Raw genomic sequence first — 19,363 nt, 5'->3', positions numbered from 1 at the left:
TGCTAAGTGTAGATCCCTTCATTAAAGAGGGTATAGTGTCATTTGTTACACGGAAGTCAAATGTGCCTGTCTATGCAGTATTTAAATGCAGTGTTTAATGGTCATATAAAAGATGTATTTGTTCTGTCAGTCCCCAAACTGTTATGATAGTGCCCAACAGTGACATCACTGTTTTCTAAATTCCTGAAATTTCTGAATGGATTCATGTGGCCAAAGGTAAAGCACCCTCCTTTTATCACCATCCCCCAGAATGCACTAGAAACTGGCCTTATACTGTAGCCTTTAAGGGTTTCCTTTTCTAAGGCTGTAACTGTATCTTACAAATATTTTTTTTCCTTTTTCCTCTCCAAGTTCAGGTTTTACAAATGTTTGGTAGTTTGGCAAACCTTAATGGTAGCTAGTCTCCTGCTCTCCTGGCCCCATCAGAGTAGGCCGATTCCTATGACCATCTGTGAATGGAGGCATGATCTCCACTGCAGACTCAGGCTGTGACTGTGCTTGAGATCAGGAGCCTGAGACCATCTCAAGGGAAGGGGTTTTTTGTTTGTTTGTTTGTTTTTTCCTTTTTTTATTGAATATTTTATTTATTTATATTTCAAATGTTATCCCCTTTCCTGGTTTCCCCTCCAAAAACCCCCTCCCATCCCCTCTCCCCCTGCTTCTATGAGAGTTCTCCCACACACACCCACTCCCTTCTTCCTCCCCGCCCTGGCATTCCCCTATACTGGGGCATCTACCCTTCACATTACCAAGGGCCTCTCCTCCCATTGATGTCCAACAAAGCCATCATCCTTTGTTACAGATGCGGCTGGAGCCATGTATTCTCTTTGCTTGATGGTTTAGTCCCTGGGAACTCTGGGGGATCTGGTTGGTTGATATTATTGTTCTTCCTATGGCATTGCAAAGCCCTTCAGCAGGGAAAGTTTTTTTTATTGGAAGCTGAAGCACAGATACTCTCTGCTGACATGCAAACCCTAAGAGAAGTAATCTTGAATGATTTTTAAGTGTACAAGCAATAGAAAGGCCCAAATGGAAAGGGGAAAGACTAAACATGTGTCTAAAGAAAGCTGTGATGGCTTTACTGGTTCCCACAAAACCATTTCTTACCTTTGTGTTGTTACCCCAGGGTTGCAGGTGGGGGTTCATTTTGCTTTATATAAGTATTGCTATATTGTGCTCAGGTTTGTGAAGAAGCAAAGTTTCATAACAAAAGGAGTATCTGGGAGGTGAAATGAGCATGATGTGATTGGTATTTAACTCTACCTGAAGCTGATTAATGGGTTTTAATTGTCACTCCTCCTAAGTGTTCTATAGCTAAAATTAACATTTCACAGCATGCCTACCCACCCCTTTCTAATGCTATCACCTCTTATTGCAAAATAACATATCAAGTAATTATTTTTAGCGACTTTGAGGTAATAGAAACTATCTACCAAGTGAATTTGAAGGATAATATCTACCAGAGAGTTCTTGTCCTCTTCTAATATTTCAGAAGAGTGCAAAGTAATCAAAAATACTTCATGAGAAAAGCACCCAGCAAATCATCTAACCTAATTAACCTTTTGCCAGTTTCTAACATGGCTTGATTTAAAGAAACCATCTTAGTTTTGCTTCCTGGTGCTATGATAAAACACCCTAACAAGAGCAATATATATATATTATAGGCAGTTCAAAGTTACTGTCCATGATTGCAAGCAAGTCAGTACAGAGACTTGAAACAGTCAGGAGCAGAGAGCAGTGAGTTAATGAGTGCTTTCCAGTGCTCAGCTCACTTCTCTGCTCTGGTTCTCTCCAGGATCCCTGCTGTGGGCATGGGGCATCCAGGGTGGGTGGCTCTTCTCATCTCAGTTAATCCAATAAACATGAGCCCTTCCAGAGGCCAAGCTGACCTCACCAGACTCTCCTCCCCAGGTGGTTCAGGATAGTATTACGTTGACAATTAACTAGAAAGTTCAAGAATTTTAGGGGGCCAAATAGTCTAACAAGATGCCACCAAGACTGATAACCCTTAGCTCGATTCCTGGACTCGTGTGGTGGAGAGAACCAACTTCTGCAAGTTGTCCTCTGACTGCAGCACACAGGGGCACTCAAATAAACCAGTGCAAAGGGAAAACAACCTAGCAACTGTTAAAGAGTTAGGCTGTGAGCGGGTCCCAGGTACTGGGAAAGCAAGCGCATTCTTTCCTTCAGGTTAAAGCATCGGGTTTTTACTAAAATGTTCAGTGAAATGACTGATCTTCACCTTATGAAGTAGCCTAACTTAGAAGAACTACTTGCTGTGTGAATATTTCTGTTAACTCTTCTAACAGTGATTCTATACATTGTGTGTCTAGTATCTGAAAGTGTAAAGTATCTGAAAACTAATGGGCCTTTCATGATGTGGATGCAAGTTGACTTACTCAGCTTGTTGCTCCTCCCTCTCTCCTCAGTGTGCCAAACACTACCCAGAGTTCAGGCACTCACCAGCCACACCTGCCATTGTAAACTTGAAGCTCTGTGGTAAAGGTTTGCTTTTCAATTGAATACCGAAAACATTCACAAACCCATTAAATCAGTGAATAGGAATTACATTCAGTTCAGAGGGATGAGGTTTTACAGACTAACAGTGCATATCACATGTCATTGTGGCTTCAAAGAAAGTGATTTCTCTATCTCTACTAGGGTATAGGAGGTCGAATTGGAAATCAGTAAGGTAGATTCCGTGAGGTAGATACATTTCCTAGCTCTTGGCATAAAATTACCCAAAGGTTTCAAGTTCATTGTTTATTTTCGCTGTTGCATGTTTTTGCCTAAATGAGTTTAGGACTTGGCATTTTTCTTTCCTGAATATGTTGTTTATTTCTCTCATGCTATCAAAGAACTCAAGACCTATGTCATTCTTCAGTTATATGCATCAAATTATAAGTAGTGCTGATAATTTTGCAGTACTTTTTCAAAACTAAATTCATCCTTTCATTTATTGATACTGCGACTGTGCACCAGGTGGTGATGGAGGCACAAGCCTGTCATCTCAGCACTTGGGAGGCAGAAGCACGCAGATTCTTGAGTTTGAGGCCAGCTTGATCTACAGAGCAAGTTCCATGATAACCAGGGCTACACAGAGAAACCCTGTCTCAGAAAAGCAAAAAATAAAAAAGTCCTTCTACTAAGTAAGCTGAATGGCCATTATTTCTCAATGCAGTAAAACTAATTTATATGCCTTTATTAACCCAAGAAAGTCATTAATAAGTAATTTCTGGAATTATACAGAAAGTCAAAAAATGCAGATCTAATGGCTCACCTGGTGAAGGTGCTTGCCACCAGAACTGATAACCTTCAGGAGAGATTGACTCCTGGAAATGATCCTCCTGCTTTGCGTGCACATGAGCACGCACGCTCACGGACGCACACGCACACACACATGCACACACGCACTAAATAAATGCATAATACATATATACATATGTACATGAGTACATAAAAGAATGTAAAAAGAAATGTTAATAAATTTTGCAAGAGACCCCTAGATCTCATTCTGCCCTACATCCCTACCCCAGATAAGCTGATTTGTTCAACTTCGTGGAAGGAATCTGGCTTGTTGAAAACAAACTTTCTTACATTAAGGAAGAAGTGACTAATAGGGATGGAGAGATGAGTTAGCAGTTGAGAGAACTTGCTTCTCTGACAGAGGTCCCAGGTTCGATTCCCAGCACCCACATGGTAGCTCACAACCACTCACAATTCCAATTGCAGGGGGTCTTATCACCTCTTCAGACTCTGAAGGCTCCAGGTATGCACATGGTACACAGACTACATGCAGGCAACACACTCACATAGATAAAATAAATGTTAATAAAATAAAAGTATCCTTGGAAAACAAGAAAAGAAGACAGACAGACAGACAGACAGAAGAGTGTTACTTGCAACCCCTTCCCTTCATCATGCACAGACTACCAGGTCGGAGTAGGAGCATCCTCTAGACAGTCTTATGCTTGGGATCTCAAGTCTCTCTGGCCCTCGGAGAGGAGATGCTTGGGGCATGTCTTTGAACACAGCGTTCACATCAGCTGTAGAATAGCTTTACAAAGCAATATTTTCCTGGCAGTGTTCCTCCAAGTACTGTTGGAACTAGAGAAAGGTTGAATGTCAAGAGAAGCTCCTGACTTTCACTGTTTGCTGAACACAAGCCGTGGATAAATATCCAGAGGCTACAGTAGCTCTTTCCTTCTGTACCATCAAATCTCAGTTACTTCTTGTAACTGGACATAATACCACCCTCTCTTCAGGGACTGGAAAGATGGTCTTGTTGGCGAGAGGAATAAAGTGCTTGCTGTATAATCATGAGGACCTGAGTTTGAACCCCAGCTCCCACATAAAAAATCCAAGTATGCCCATAATTCCACCTCTGGACATTTGGAGGCAGAAAAATCCCTAGAGATTGCTGGCCAGCTAATCTAGCAAATTGGTGATAGATCCCAGGTTAATGAGAGATTCTGTTCAAAAAATGCAATAGAGAGTAATTGAGGCAGACACCTACCTGACAGTGGTCTCTAGCCTCCACACACATGGGTGCCTACGTATGTGGGTGCATCCACACATACACACACATTTCTTTCTTTTTTTTTTTTTTTTATTAACTTGAGTATTTCTTATATACATTTCGAGTGTTATTCCCTTTCCCGGTTTCCGGGCAAACATCCCCCTCCCCCCTCCCCTTCCTTATGGGTGTTCCCCTCCCAACCCTCCCCCCATTGCCGCCCTCCCCCCATAGACTAGTTCACTGTGGGTTCAGTCTTAGCAGGACCCAGGGCTTCCCCTTCCACTGGTGCTCTTACTAGGATATTCATTGCTACCTATGGGGTCAGAGTCCAGGGTCAGTCCATGTATAGTCTTTAGGTAGTGGCTTAGTCCCTGGAAGCTCTGGTTGCTTGGCATTGTTGTACACACACATTTCAATTGGGAAACAAGAATACAGAGGACATCACAATATGTGGCTCTGGTTTTCTGAGTATTCAATTTATTTTGGTTTCAATGAGACGTTGGTTCTCTCTGCTCCCACATTTTGAATGGTGTTAACATTTACCTCATCATCCTTAATCATGGTTAACTATTATTAACCACACATAAGCTAAAATACGTAAAACTTGATCGATATAGAAGTATTTTACTGTTTTATCATCCAAAGTCTATTATGATCAAGATGTGTTTTCTAGTATATCTTTACAATCGTCTTTTCTATGTATAGTTTACAAACTGCTAAAGTTACGGCTGATAAAGTTTTTAACACAATTAACTATTTTCAAATGTTCTGCCTTTTTTTCTGTGTTGCTTTGCCCTTCCTGATTGAAGTCTAGAAGAGTAAGTTAATACATTTTGTGAGAATACGTTGTCCCACTGTGTGCCTAGAGACCTGTGTTCTCATGCTGCAGCTCCACTTAATGTTTGTTCGTTTATTTTGTTTGTATTTTACTTCTTGCATTCTCATATTATGACCATTGTTTGTTTCCTGTCCTTAGAGTCCGTAGTTAGGTACCAGTGGAGTGCCAAAGTGAAACCAGGCTTGCTTGCTTCCATTGCTGGAGTATGCATGCTTTGTCACGTCCTAGACTTCTCGTGCCATAGGACGCTGATTTCAGACTAAAAGTGTTGGCATAGGTCTGTTTCACAGAGTGCCATAGGCAGATTATTCCTTTTCTGGAATGTTTGCATAGTTTCCCAACTGGGTAACTCAAGAGGTCTAAACTGCTCTCAAATCCAGGACTGTTTTGTACATTTCAATAATCAAAAGGTATCAGAATTCAGATATTCTAATTATAGATGCTCAGTGTATAGTTAGTTACAAGATTTGTATGCTAATTGCCAATACCCTGCTCTGAAATCTTTTTAATGAAGATGTCCTTTATTTAGAGGACTCTAGCACACACGTATAGGGGACCAGGTACAGCAGAGGGAAGAGCACTGTGAGCTTGCACACTCCCTGCCTTCTGTTCCCATTTAGCCATTCTTGTTGCTTCCTGCTGCAAGTAGAAACAGGGGCTGAGCATAGCACCGTTTCTTTTATGTTTGAATTAGTACTAAACTAGACCTGGATTCTAGGCTCTGCCTAGGACTTGCTTTGCGTGTGTGGCAAATATTGACGTGTCCTGCTTCCTCTGCTAAAATAAAAGGTAGGGCTTGACAGCTCCCAGAGTCCATAATTGGCAGACCAGCAGGCAAAGGCTCAGTGGCCCAACAGAGCAGTCTCCGACATTTGCTAGTCTGTTCTTCTGTCTTCCAGGACTCTCAGAGCCGGCAAGGTGGCTACAGTATGCATCAGCTCCAGGGCAACAAGGAGTATGGCAGTGAAAAGAAGGGCTTTCTGCTGAAGAAGAGTGACGGGTATGTGTCCAGCCCTGGCTAGGCCACTGTGAAGCAAGCACGCCCATGCAGTGTTCTCCCTGGAATTGTGTCTAGGCTCTTGTTGAGAAAACATACTTAAAAAGCTTTCTGAGCTGGTTCTGCTCAAATAGTTGACCTAACCTGATTGTTCTGCATCCAGGTAGCACCTCTGGCTTGTGACTTGCACTTTTGGAAAACTGAGAAGAGAGAAACTCAGCTCTGCTTTATCACTGTCATATTCTCTCCTTGAGACGGCACCTGGCTGCCCAAACCCCAACCTTGCTAGTATCCTATGACATTGTCCCTGTCACAACCAATCTAACACATACCCTTCCTTTTCTAACTAAAAATAATGTGCCTCTTGTCATCTCGGCTGCTTCAGTGAAGCTTTCTTGTGAGTCGTGTGTAGTTGAACCCTCGGTGTTCTCTGTGAGCACCTGCTCCATGTTGCTGGGCCTCTTCCTCACCTATGCCCATCACACAGGACTGAACTGACAGTGAGAGAGAGCCCAGACCTCATCCGGGGTGCTCTGGCTTAGCACCCAGCATCTCACCTGTGTCTGTCAAAAAGGACCACACTGCCTTTGACTGCTCTGGACGCATTCAAGACATAAACTGGCACAAGCTTGTCCTGACCCCTTTATTTTGGTCTGTTCCCCCTTCAAACATTCACCTCACACACATAGCGAACATTCTAGCATCTGAAGCAGACGGCTAAGGGAACTTGCCTTTACTGTCATGCAGCCTTGGCAGAAATGAAGAAAGATAAAGGAGATAGTTCGGTGGCAGCATGGCCAACGCCCTGTGCTCAGGTTGTACCAGAGAGAGCCGGTAAGGAAGGGAGCACAGGGGAGTTATCTTAGAGTTAGAAACAAAGAAAGCATATCAATGTTTTATTTTCATATGTGAGAGATAAGTACTAATAATCCAGAGTTGCTTTTGATGGTTTCTAGGGAAGAGAAAAATAGTGAAATCCTTCTACATGAAGACAGACCCTCTTGCTAAGAGTAAGCACTTGTATGTTATGTGATTTTCATTTTCCTACAAATTGCATTAGTAATTTTTAACCCAATCTTACAATACTTGTTACTTAAAAATTATTGTAAAATAAGAAAAAACAATTTTAGTTTTTTAAATAACTTTAAAACTTTATGCCTCAAAGGCACTTAGAGGAGCCATTGTGTATATTTTCTCAGAGCAGTCTCAGATACCATCATGATACAGATAACACAGATAGACAGTCTCTAAGAGGTTAAGGTACATGAGCAAAACCATAAAGCTTTGCTAGGAGAATGCCACATGATAACACGGACTGAAGCCCCACCGATACTTTCTTACTTGTATGAGCTCATTTTCCCAGGGGCAAGGTGGGGCTGTCAAGAGTTCACAAAGGGCAGGTGCAGTTGCCCACACCTAGGCAGGGGATGTCTTCGGAATGTCCTCTTTCCTCTGTGACCAGGAGCACCTCATTAGCTATCTCAGCCAAAAAGATAAGAGCCTTTGTTAATTTCCTTGGCTCTAATAACTGTGTAAGAAAATATGAGAACTTATTTTATATTATGTTTCCATAATATATGTGAATAAGAAAGGTTAATGAAAGAAATTTTAAGTAAATTGAATGAACCTCATAGGAACTGATCCCTCCAGGTCAGCAGTCTGTTGGTAGAGAGGGATTAAGTGGTGTTGGCTAGGCAAGGAGTGTCTTGCTGGGATCTTAACAGGCTCCTGTGAGAGAGATGAAATAATCGCAGAAGCACTTGAGTAAAGCCGCTGCAGGTGTGACTGACAGGTGCTTCCTCTAATCAAGCATGGTCCCGGTCCTTGTACAAGAAAGTGGATCATGTGACTGTGATTAAGGACAATTTCTCAGATGATGGTTCTTATTCCTTCCCTAAGAGACTAGGATTTTGTTTGTATGTTCAGTTTACATGTAATCCAATGATGTAGGTTTTCCCTTCCCTCTGTGCAGCATGCTTTGGAGCAAACTCCTTCTAGTAGTTAAATAACACACAAATAATGTTTTGTATTCTTACCAGACGGACTTAAGAAGTGGGAGGAAGCATGACAGAATATGGTTATAGGCCTAGAAAACCTTCAGTGGCCTCCTGGTGCTACTCTTATAAGGCAGCAGAAGGCCTGACTTCTTTCCTTGCTCAGGATGTCCCTGCTCCTGTGGACCTGGTGGCTGTGATCCCAAGCAATGCAGATCCATGGCTCACTCACTCTTGTTCTCGAGTTCGCCCCACCCATGCATGCATGTGCGAGTGTGTGTGTTTATTGGGAGGTGAAGAGGAGTATGTGGAGGGTGGGTTGCAGGAGTGCACACAGGTCCACCTATGTCTAGCCTTATGCCTGTGCCTAGGGCTTTGTGAAAATATGTTGATGGGAGCTATTTAAGAAACAGCCTTTTTTTGTTTTAATCCTTTGCTCAAATTTTTCAAAGTGTGTCACGTCTACTTATGAATGGTCTTAACAAGGTTAAATTTTCCAGAGGAGGATTCTAGTTACCACTACCCCCCACCCCCCGCAAGAAGAAAGTTCTTCTTTCTTCCCCAAATATGGAATATTCTTACCATGTGAGCCCTAATCTCTTTTCTCCATATTCTAAGGCAGCACCTGACTGTTCCTTGCATAGTTGATGTCTTAAGTTTAAACTCCGTTATTTATTAATTATGGAGGCAGTCTACTTGCAAGGCCTTTTAGGAAAGAATCAGAGATGTGGCTAAAAATTCTTATTAGCACTATCTCCTGTGGGGTTCTGCACCCCATCCTAGAGAAGGGAACTTCTGTGTAGGAACTGTAACAAATGTATTTTTTCTGCTACTAGAGTCTGTTTCTTTTTTCCATTGTCATTTCCATTTTTCATTGTCAAAAACATTTCTACCGTGAGCTTCTCTCTACATGCCTGCCTATCTGAACTTCCTTCTTTCTGCCTGGCATAATAACAGACATCTGGGATTTTCTGTTTTGTGCAGTTTGGGGAGGAAGCTGGTTTTATCTGGGGAGAACTCTTCATAATTACTGCTTTGCCTCCTGCCACATGATTGCACACTCCAAGTGAATCATGTACAATATCAAGTTCTGTTTGACTTGCTCCCTAGGATCCGGAAAGTGTGGCAAAGAAGGAAGTGTGCTGTCAAGAATGGGATACTGACCATTTCACATGCAACTGTAAGTGAACCCAAGTCTTTCCTTATCTGTCCTCATGCTTTCTTCTCTAGCCTCCTCAGCTCCAGGGCAAATGAACTGACGTAACCAGCATGAATTTCTGACAGTGTCTTAGCTAAGACTAGTATTGCTGTGATGAAACAGCCTGACCCAAAGAGTTTGATTTGCTTCTGATTCCACGTAACAATTCATCGTCAAAGGAAGTGAGGACAGGAACTCAAGTAGGGCAGGATCCTGGAGGCAGGAGCTGATGTGGAGCTCATGGAGAGGTGCTGTTTACAGGTTTATTCCTTGTGGAATTTATTCATCAGCCTGCTTTCTTACAGAAACCAGGACCACAATGGTGCCCATGAGTGGCCCCACCCACAGTAGACTGGGCCTTCTCCCATTGATCTTATGGAGGCATTTTCATAACTGGAGTTCCTGACTCTAGCTTGTATAAGTTGACATAAAATTAGCCAGCACAGATGAGATTCCTGTACTTTGTAAATTTGGGCCATGTCATTTAGGATGGTCCTTCACAATTACTGGTTTCTCTTGTCTCATGGTGGCCTTGGTTGATTGTTTTGATTTGATTTGGTTTGGTTTGCCCTTCAACCTAAGTCGTATAGGACTTGACTTTATAATCATAAGATCTTTGGGAAATATAGAATTAGTTGTTATCCTGAAAAACCTACAAACTACAAAGATAGTAGAGGATTTTTTGTTTTTGGCTTGAAAAAGTAATAGGAAACATTGCATGAAAAATCTTCAGTCATGTTGTTAGAGTGTACTAGTAAAATAGGGCCTTTCTGGTTTGGCATTTTTATACTTAAAAAAAATCATCTTAATTCTCAAGGAGGATAAAGGCCATAATGGGAAATGTATCACACAGAAGTGGAAATTACACAGTCTATACCGTTATTAGGACAAATGACAGCCTACCGACTGGGGAAAATCGTCAATAACCCTGCATCTGACAGAGAACTAATATCCAAAATAGAACTCAAGAAGTTAGACAGCAACAATCCTAATAACCAGGTTAAAAACTGGGATACAGAGCTAAACAGAATTCTCAATCTCAAATAGTTGAGAAGCACCTAAAGAAATGTTCGATATCCTTAGTCATCAGAGAAATGCAAATCAAAATGACTCCAAGATTCTGCCGTACACCTATCAGAATGGCTGAGATCAAAAATTCCAGCAACAGCACATGCTGGTGAAGTTATAGAGCAAAGGGAACACTCCTCCACGGCTGGTAGGATTACAGACTTGTACAAGTACTTTGGAAGTCAATTTGGCAGTTTCTCATAAGATTAGGAGTAGCTCTACCTCAAGACACTGGGCATACACCCAAAAGATGCCCACTGTACCACAGGGACACTTGCTCAACTATGCTCACAGCCAGAACCCGGAAACAATCTAGATTTCCCTCAACTCTATACCATCAGTGTGTACCAAGAGTTTTTAAAAAAATACATGTACAACTTAACCCAGTAGCCTCTGCTTGGAGAGAAAAAAAAATGAGTTAAAGTTCAATCCTCCTGGGTTAAGTGATGTTCCTGACAAGCTAAGACACATAGTCATTTGCAAACAGGATACATAAAATGAGGAATGTGTGTGCATTATGGTGCTAGTTTATAGATGAGGAATGCGTGTGCATTATGGTGCTAGTTTATAGATGAGGGGTGGGTGTGCATTATTTCACTAGTCCATTTTAGTTGAGAATTAAAAGAAGTACCACTCCTCCGTAAAATATAGTCACTTAGTCATCCTGATAACCCACAGCATCCCAGCCTTAATTTCATCTATGAAGAAACCAAAGCACGGGGCTGGAGAGATGGCTCAGCAGTTAAGAGCACTGGTTGCTCTTCCAGAGAGGTCTTGAGTTCGATTCCCAGCAACCACATGGTGGCTCACAACCATCTGTCATGGAATCCATTGCCATCTTCTGGTGTGTCTGAAGACAGCTACAGTGTACTCACATATATAAAATAAATAAATAAATCTTAAAAAAAAAAAGACTTTAAAAAGAAGAAACCAAAGCACCAGGAGGGCTGACTTGGCTGTTAACTGACAAAGTTAGAAAACAAATGTAGGTGTATGGGACTTTGGTCCGCTTTGCCCTGCTTGGCTCACTCTACAGAACCCACTGTCTTTCTGAGTCATGACATTGGACACTGCCCATCTTGCCATGACTACCTTGCCATACTGCAGGTTCCTAGCACACTCAAGAGTATCACATGCATCTAAGAGATCGCTGTTCTTTATGGAAGTGGCGTAGTTGCATCGTCTCTGTCCCTTATCCTTGCAGAATTATGTGTTTTACCTGATGACAGTTGTAACCAACCCACTCATGAGATACCTGAAATCCGCCTCACAAGTTAGTAGTTAATTTAAGGCTGTCTGTAATGATTGAACTTCATTGTCTGTATGACTGGATTTAGAATCACTTAGAAGACACACCTCTACCCTTACATCTGTAAGAGTATTCCTAGAGAGGTTTAACTGAGAAAGATATGCCCACCCTAAGCGTGTGTTGCACCCCCATAGAGTTAGGGGTCCCAGATTGACTGAAAAGAAGGAAATGAGGAAGTCAGGTGAGCCAGCATTCATCTCTCTGTTCATCACTGTGTTTATAATGGGACTAGCTGCCTCACATCCTACAGCCATGCTTTAGGAGCCAAAGTAAAACCTTCCTACCCTAAGTTCCCTTGAGTCAGGCATTTCGTCACAGGAACAAGGAATATAGCTAATATGCTGTCCTGCCAATACTTGCTTATTCAGTCATCATTCTACCATTCTCCATGTGCAGACCTGGGCATCACAGTTACAGAGGTGGACACACTCCTAATCCACACACCATCACATATATATACTAGGGTGGACATTTCTGGCAATTTGCGAAAGGTTGATGTCGTGTACTCTTGTACCTTCTACAGGAGAGCTCTTTCTGTCATCATCAGGAGACATTTGACAGATTACACAATGGCTTTCCCATGCTCTATCTTGCTGTTATAGGAGGGCTTTCTGGTAGGAGACCATATGGGTGATGAGGGCATCATTGCACTGTTTCCTTGGTTATTTGACCTTGAACAATTTGCTAAAGATGAAAATTCAGTTCTCTCTCCTTCTCTTTCTTTTCCTGCCAAAAGACATTACTGTGGCCAAGCCAACTGTTTTCTGTGTATTCTAATTAACATCAAATAACACATTGGCCACACGTTTTGGTGGCTAATAGACAGTGACATCTGTCAGATTGGCGTCTGAATCCCAGTTTGTTGTTCACTCTGTGACCTTGAAAAAGTGTTCGACTCAAAAAACTCATGAGGATTAAAAGAGATGGGGGCAGGGCATGTGGGAGGTTCACAGTGTACTGCTATTAGTGCTGCCTTTTCAGATGGTGTTACTGAAGTCTACTGACATAGAGCTTGGGTGAAGGAAAAAAACAAGTCCCTTCCCTGATTCTGATTCCCTCCCGTTGTTACTGTGACCCACTTTTCTCTCTTTAGTCCAGACATTTCTGCTGGCAACTACATCACAGTCCTGCCCCACAGAAAGACACTATTAGTCAGATAAAATTTGGATGAAAATCAAAACCAGTAGTGTCCTGGGTAAACAATAGACAGGGGTTTTGCACAGGTAAGGGACACAGACAGTGCACCTACTCGGGTATGGATTCACAGAATAACCGATACCTGTAGAGTAGAGCCCCACTAGTCCTCAAGACACCCTCAGGACAGGGGTTGCTGTCTTCAGTTCTCACAGCACAGGTGATGAGAAGCAGGAAGGCGCAACCTTTATCTTTGGAGTGCCAGCAGCTAGCACTGTGCTTAGCTGAGTGAATCGTCAGTGGTCAGTGCTCAACACAGCTTTTTTCCTTTGTGGGAAGACTTTGTTTTATAGCCCATGCTGACCTCAGGTACATAATACTGACTTATACTTGTAAGAGCTGGGATTATATGTGTGTCTTACTACATTCTTCAGCGGATGTTTTTAAATTAAACTACATTTTATGGCTAAGACTCAGACTATATTCCGTGCCTGGCTCCATGCAGTTTGTAACTTTCAAGCTCCCAGTTCTGCTCTTCCATCATATATAGAACTTCTCTGGGGTGGCACACTGTCCCTCATCATTGGATCACTATAGTGCCAGGATAGGGACTACTCGGTCGGAGGGGGATTTAGGAAGGTCTGTTTGAATCTGAAGATTATGTGCATGATATTTTATGTCTTTAAATGCCTTCAGACTCCCTTAAGATTTGCACTGAAACAGCTATTAAGTTAACAGTCACCCTTATCTTTAGACAGCCCTAAAATTACCTTAATATCACCTAGAAGTCTATCAGGAAGGTTTGGGCTTTGCTCCAGAAGGTCAGGACTCCTGCAGAACTAGAACAAGCTGAGTGACTGAAGGTGATGTGTGTGCCCACTGCCAGGAGGCTCTCTGTTTGCCACTGAGGGATATTAAGAGTATGGCTTGGTGTAGAGGAATTACTTATTGCTAGAACACATGCGAGAGACCCATAAAGTTCTGCCAATAACAAGAGTGCAGCCCCGTGAATCCAGCTGCAACTAAATGAGCTTGAGCCTCTTCACCCATCCTCTCCTGTACCATGCCTGGAAGCAGTGCTGGGCAGTGAGCTAAGCCTGGATGGCAGTAGGCATTCCTTAAGCTTGCTGGTTATCATTATCTCAGTGAGCTGAGGTAGGACTGCACCATCTACAACCGTGGAGGTGGACCTTCTGAGTGAATCCCCTCTCTGACACTAGATCTCTAGTGACAAGTGTTTGTATAAATTGGAGCCATAAATTGTGCCTGCTTCATAGATGGCTGTAAAGATTAAGTAGTTCATTGATTATGAGCCATTAGGACAGGATGTGGGGCAGAACTAGTGCTCAGTAAATGTCAGCTGCTCTTGTCAGTACTCCTTTATCTGACTGGTGTGTTGCTGCCTCCATGGTGTTAACTGAGTTTATCAGAATTCTTCTGTATTGCTCTCCCTTTACTTCTAAGCATACTTTACAAAGCCACTTGGAGGCACAGTTCTTTACCCTTAGAATTTAAATTTCTACCTGGTGGGAGCTGACAGCAGTTCTGTCTACTCCCAGGACACTTTACTAGAGGAGAAGTGGGTGTCACTCTCTTTTTGTCCTTGGACTTTCTGCATGAGTGGACAGTTCCCAAGAACTGTTGTCTTTCAGGCTTGTCCAGGGCTCCCAAGACAACATTCTCCAGCCAGGGCTCTACTGTGTGCACTGGCAACACATAGAAGAAGTAAGGTGGGCCTGCAAGATAATTGATATCTTCACTGCAATGGATTTAACTTCTATGGCTGGCGTTTGTGGCATTGTTTTTTCTCAGCCTGATCTGGGCTCCCCTTTCCTTACACTTGTGCCCATTGTCTGTCCTTGGGAGGAGAGAATTGTTTTTCTTTCTTCCAACAAATCAGAAAACAGCACTGTAAATTCTAGGGGGACAAACTTGGGCTGCTACCTGTTAAACTTGGGCTAAACCCTAAACAAGCTATAGAACTTGGATGAGTTATTTAATCTTTTGGAGCCTTAGTTTCTCAGTTACATAACTTCCTCATTAAAGTACTTGGGTGGGTATTATATGCATTGATTAAAAGGGTGGCCCCTGCACTCCTGAAGCTCAGAGTAAACCCAGGAAGGTGCTGTAAAAGAAGCTAGCAGGATACTGTGATACAAAAACGAAGGGCAACTACCTCCTCAGCCAGAACTGAGTACATCCTGCTACAGTGAAGTGATCTTCTATTTGAACAGAGGAAAGCTCCGTCCTAAATGCCCAGCCCAGACATCATGTTGAAGGAACTTCAGGAAGCTGGTGTAGATAATTTGCATCATTAAGGAAGATTCTTGGAACACTGTCACTGTTTATGGCTCCTGGATAACAAAAAGAGACAGCCATAAAAGTAACTGCCTACTGCATCTTCTTGAACCCATAGTACTTTAATTTTCTGTTCCTATTGATTTCTCGTCCATTTGAACAGTTTCCAGGTCTCTTCCAGCACAAGGCAGTACCTCTCACCATGCTACACTTTGACATCCCTTTTCCCCCTTTTTAAAATTTGCTTATTTTATGTTTATTATAAGTATTTTGCCTGTGTCTGTGCATGTATACCACATGTACCTGGAACCCATGGCGAGTTGTCAGTAGTCTTTCTTGGTGTTTATCACAGCTGCAGAGTGAACTAGGACATGTTGAGTGGCTGTAAGAGTTAAATGAGTCCATTTATGTAAACTATGCCAGAACATGACACTACACACCTGACAGCAGGATGATATCCTTACTCCAAAGGCCTGCCTTGGTGTGGGAGGTAACAGGAGCCTGCAGAGGTCCTGGCCAGGGCTACTCCCTGCCTACTTTGTGGATATAATGTAGTGAGAGCCTTCTATAAAAGTAATAATAATAACTATAGCCTAAGTGTTTCATCATCAAGTTCATGCAGATACTCCGTACAGAAGGTGTGGGATTTTATAAATGCTTGATGGGTGAGAAGGCATGAACTGAAACAGCTACTATAGTTTTACAGGATATGTGAGTTTAAATTTTTTTTTCCTACTAGGCAGGTGTGGGGAATATGTCTTTAGAACCAGCACTTAGGAAGCAGAGGCAGGTAGGTCTCTGAGAGTTTAAAGCCAGGCTTATATACCTAGTAAGCTCCAGGACAGCCAGTGCTATGTAGAGAGACCCATTGTCCTGCTTGAGTTACACTCTATAAGTTGCAATAGCAACACTCATTCTGTGTTTGTAAAAATGGGCATAAAACCTGAAACACTAAAGAGAGAAGCGACTTCATCAAATACAGTAACAGCAACATTCTTATTAGCAGCCTCACAAGCTATATCCTATATCCTATATACTATATCCTATATCCTATATACTATATACTATATACTATATACTATATACTTAGTGTTGACGCTAGAGTGGATGTAGCACGGCCCCCAAAACAGAGGGACAGGGTTCTTCAATACAGAGATCCACCGAAACTGTGTTTTTTTAAGCCAGGAGTGGGGTGGGGGTGAGGAGAACATGCCTTTAATTCCTGTACTGGGAGGCTGAATCAAGGTAGATCTCTGATCTTGAGGCCAACCTGGGCTACAAAGTGTTCTAGCACAGCTAGGACTACATGGACAAACCTTATGTTAATAAAAGTTTTTAAAAAAAGAAAACAAAACAAAAATGTCTTCTTTTAAGCATTTTTTCCTTACACATACCTTCTGTGAAATGGTTCCATTGGTTACAGTAGGAAGGAAAGTTAAGACCTCCAGAAGGAGCTGTTTAGCCAGTTTTTGAAGAGATAGGGTTTGGTTGTGATCACAGAGTAACAGTCTGGGATCTAGACATGCTAAGAATGGGGGATTTCTCAATAGACACATGCATGGTGTGAAGGCAGAACGAACAAGCTGGCTCTTCAAGGGCAGAAAGAGCCAGAAAAGAACCAGTAAAGATTCTTGGCAAGTTTTTCAGGTCTGACCTTGACCAGGAGGCAGTGTAGGAAGTAGAACGAGATGGCCCTGTAAGACAGATCAGCATGCCACATCTGCCTGACACTTAGTGGCCTTGCCTCTGAACTGGGTCCCGTAAGACATAGGTCAGCATGCCACATCCTCTTGGCCCTAGTGGCCTTGCCAATGAACTGGATTCAGGAACAGTAGCTATGCTGTCATTACCAGGGTGTCCCCCAACAACACCACAAGCCTGTGGGCTGGTAAAGAGAGAAGAACCACTCTAGGGATAATTTCAGCCAACAGTGTCTGCTTTATTGCACGTGAACAACCAGTGAGTCATATAGTGGAAGTCTGTGACTGATTAGTTAGTACAGGACCTGGGATTGGACAGTGAGTGGTCACACCATCAGGGTCTCTGTGGAAGAAGCACATAAAAGGAGATGTGGAGAGAGCCAGCTGCCAGCTTCTCGTGCTACTTTAGTGTTCTGACTTCAATAGCATAGTATGCCATGCTTCTTAGAAGAGCAGTGTGCCAAGTAAGGCATGACCACCAGGTTATGCCTGTATTTCCTCCTCACACTCAATTCATGGAGTTCTTGGAATTTAAGGGATCATAAGAAAAAGTTTTGTCTTGTTCAACCCAAGATACCCTTCAAAAGCCAGTGGTTTTCCTATGCTGGAATTGTGTTGGTAGTTCTCTCTGGGGCAGGTGTTTGGCATGCACCGTATGTCTTGCCAGGGGTTTATTGCAGTCATTGAGCACATGTTGAGTACTCGCGCTCCCCTAGAGACAGTAGGCACCTAGTACTGGGTGGAGCTTCTGAAGTGACCGACAGTCTCAGCATCTCTGCTTCCAAGCACTGGCTGAGGAAGTACTACGAGGTTTATTTTATTTTTTACCTCAGCCTGGTGGGGTCAGGCTTATTTCCTAAGTAATTAATAATATCCTCATCTTGTTTATGATGTAGAGCAGTTCAGCAGAATGATTGGAATTGCAATCTCCTTTCTGAGCAAGTTCAGCAGCTGTGTTCTGCTGACAGAGAATAGGTCTGTGCCAGTAACTCTGCAGCTCCGTCCCAAACAGCACCATGGTGCATACCGAGCCGCTGCAGGACCCATGAGTGAGCTTGTTTGTTTTCTGGAGGCAGAGACTGATGGAGTTGACAGTGCAATTCTGCATGCAAGTTGATGTTCATCTACCCAAGTGGCATGTCAGGCAGGAATGGAATGTACCCAGGGGTTCCTTAGTTGAAACATTTCTTGTATCAGAAACTTGAATGTGTTTGCCTTTAGATGAGTATAGTATCAGTTGAAAAGCGGTTTTTAAGAACAATATATCAGTGGTAGAGTGCTTACCTAGGAAGCGCAAGGCCCTGGGTTCAGTCCCCAGCTCCGAAAAAAAGAACCAAAAAAAAAGAACAATATATACAAATTGAACCAATGCTTATTGAAAAATAAAAATCATGCTCCTCAGAGAAATCCTGTTAAAATCAAAATAATGGCAGAGGGTATAAAATGGTGACAACCAGGTGCAGTTTCTCCTGTGTAGTATCTCGGCTTTTCCTGAGTGACTTTCTATTATTTTTAACAAAAGGCAACTCTGTAAAAGGCCACGCCGGGGTATTTAGGAGCGCCAAGCTGTAAACTCTTCAGTTCTGACAGGTGTGCAGCAGGGTCTGAAGCAGCACTCCTAAATGAAGTTCCTCCTGAGAAGCCCCTCAGGAGCCCTTGTCCCCACTCATCGTCCAGGGCCTCAGTGGAAAGCTTAGTTTTGAATCTTGGCCGTATCTGGAGTCTCCAGCCTCAGCCATGCCTTTAACTCAGATGCTCATTCTTGGTCATCTGCGTTACTCTCCACATCCACCATCCACCCGAGTGAAGCTCTGAATGGCCACTGCTCTGAGTATCTTCCTTCAGCAGCATGCTGGGACTCCAGAGTGCTTCTCTGTTCAGGAGTCAGGCCACCCGCCCCTCTTTGTGCTTCAGGCTTTTTGCACCTGCTGCTCTCCCCCCCCCCCCCCCCCCGCCTCCCCTCTCAGCTGGTCTGTTGACACTCGGGTTTGCTAGGATCTTCACTGCAAGGTGTGGCTCACTTCATCTGAGTCCTTGGTACACACCCCAAAACTCAGATACTCTTGAACAGCCAGTGTGCTCTTATGTAAGCAGCCGGGAACAGCACTGCTTTTCACATGCACTTAAAGACAATAGGGAAGAGGCTTTAGTAACCATCAAGTGAGTGAGAAACTATTTCTCACTCTAAAGTGTCTTTTTTATCAAGCTGAATTAGGAATTTTGGTGAAAATCAGATACACGACTGCTCCCATAGGTCTGCCACTATTTCTTTCCGTGCTGGCCTGCACAGTGCAGTAGAAGATTGGAG

At 42.9% G+C, this 19,363-nt stretch overlaps 1 protein-coding gene across 11 annotated transcripts in view; it reads left to right on the top strand.

The window, feature by feature from the left end:
* Positions 1–19,363, top strand: part of Asap1 (ArfGAP with SH3 domain, ankyrin repeat and PH domain 1) — a 307,170-nt gene that overhangs the window by 233,801 nt on the left and 54,006 nt on the right. For all 11 annotated transcript variants that reach the window (XM_039079180.2, XM_039079174.2, XM_039079177.2 and 8 more), the window contains 2 exons: positions 6,257–6,357; positions 9,459–9,528. In XM_039079180.2, coding sequence (XP_038935108.1) covers positions 6,257–6,357; positions 9,459–9,528 — 171 coding nt within the window. The remainder of the gene's footprint in view (positions 1–6,256; positions 6,358–9,458; positions 9,529–19,363) is intronic.

This window comes from Rattus norvegicus, chromosome 7 (assembly GCF_036323735.1).
Source record: "Rattus norvegicus strain BN/NHsdMcwi chromosome 7, GRCr8, whole genome shotgun sequence".
Taxonomy (NCBI): Eukaryota; Metazoa; Chordata; class Mammalia; order Rodentia; family Muridae; genus Rattus; species Rattus norvegicus.
This window is presented reverse-complemented; position numbering and strand designations above follow the sequence as displayed.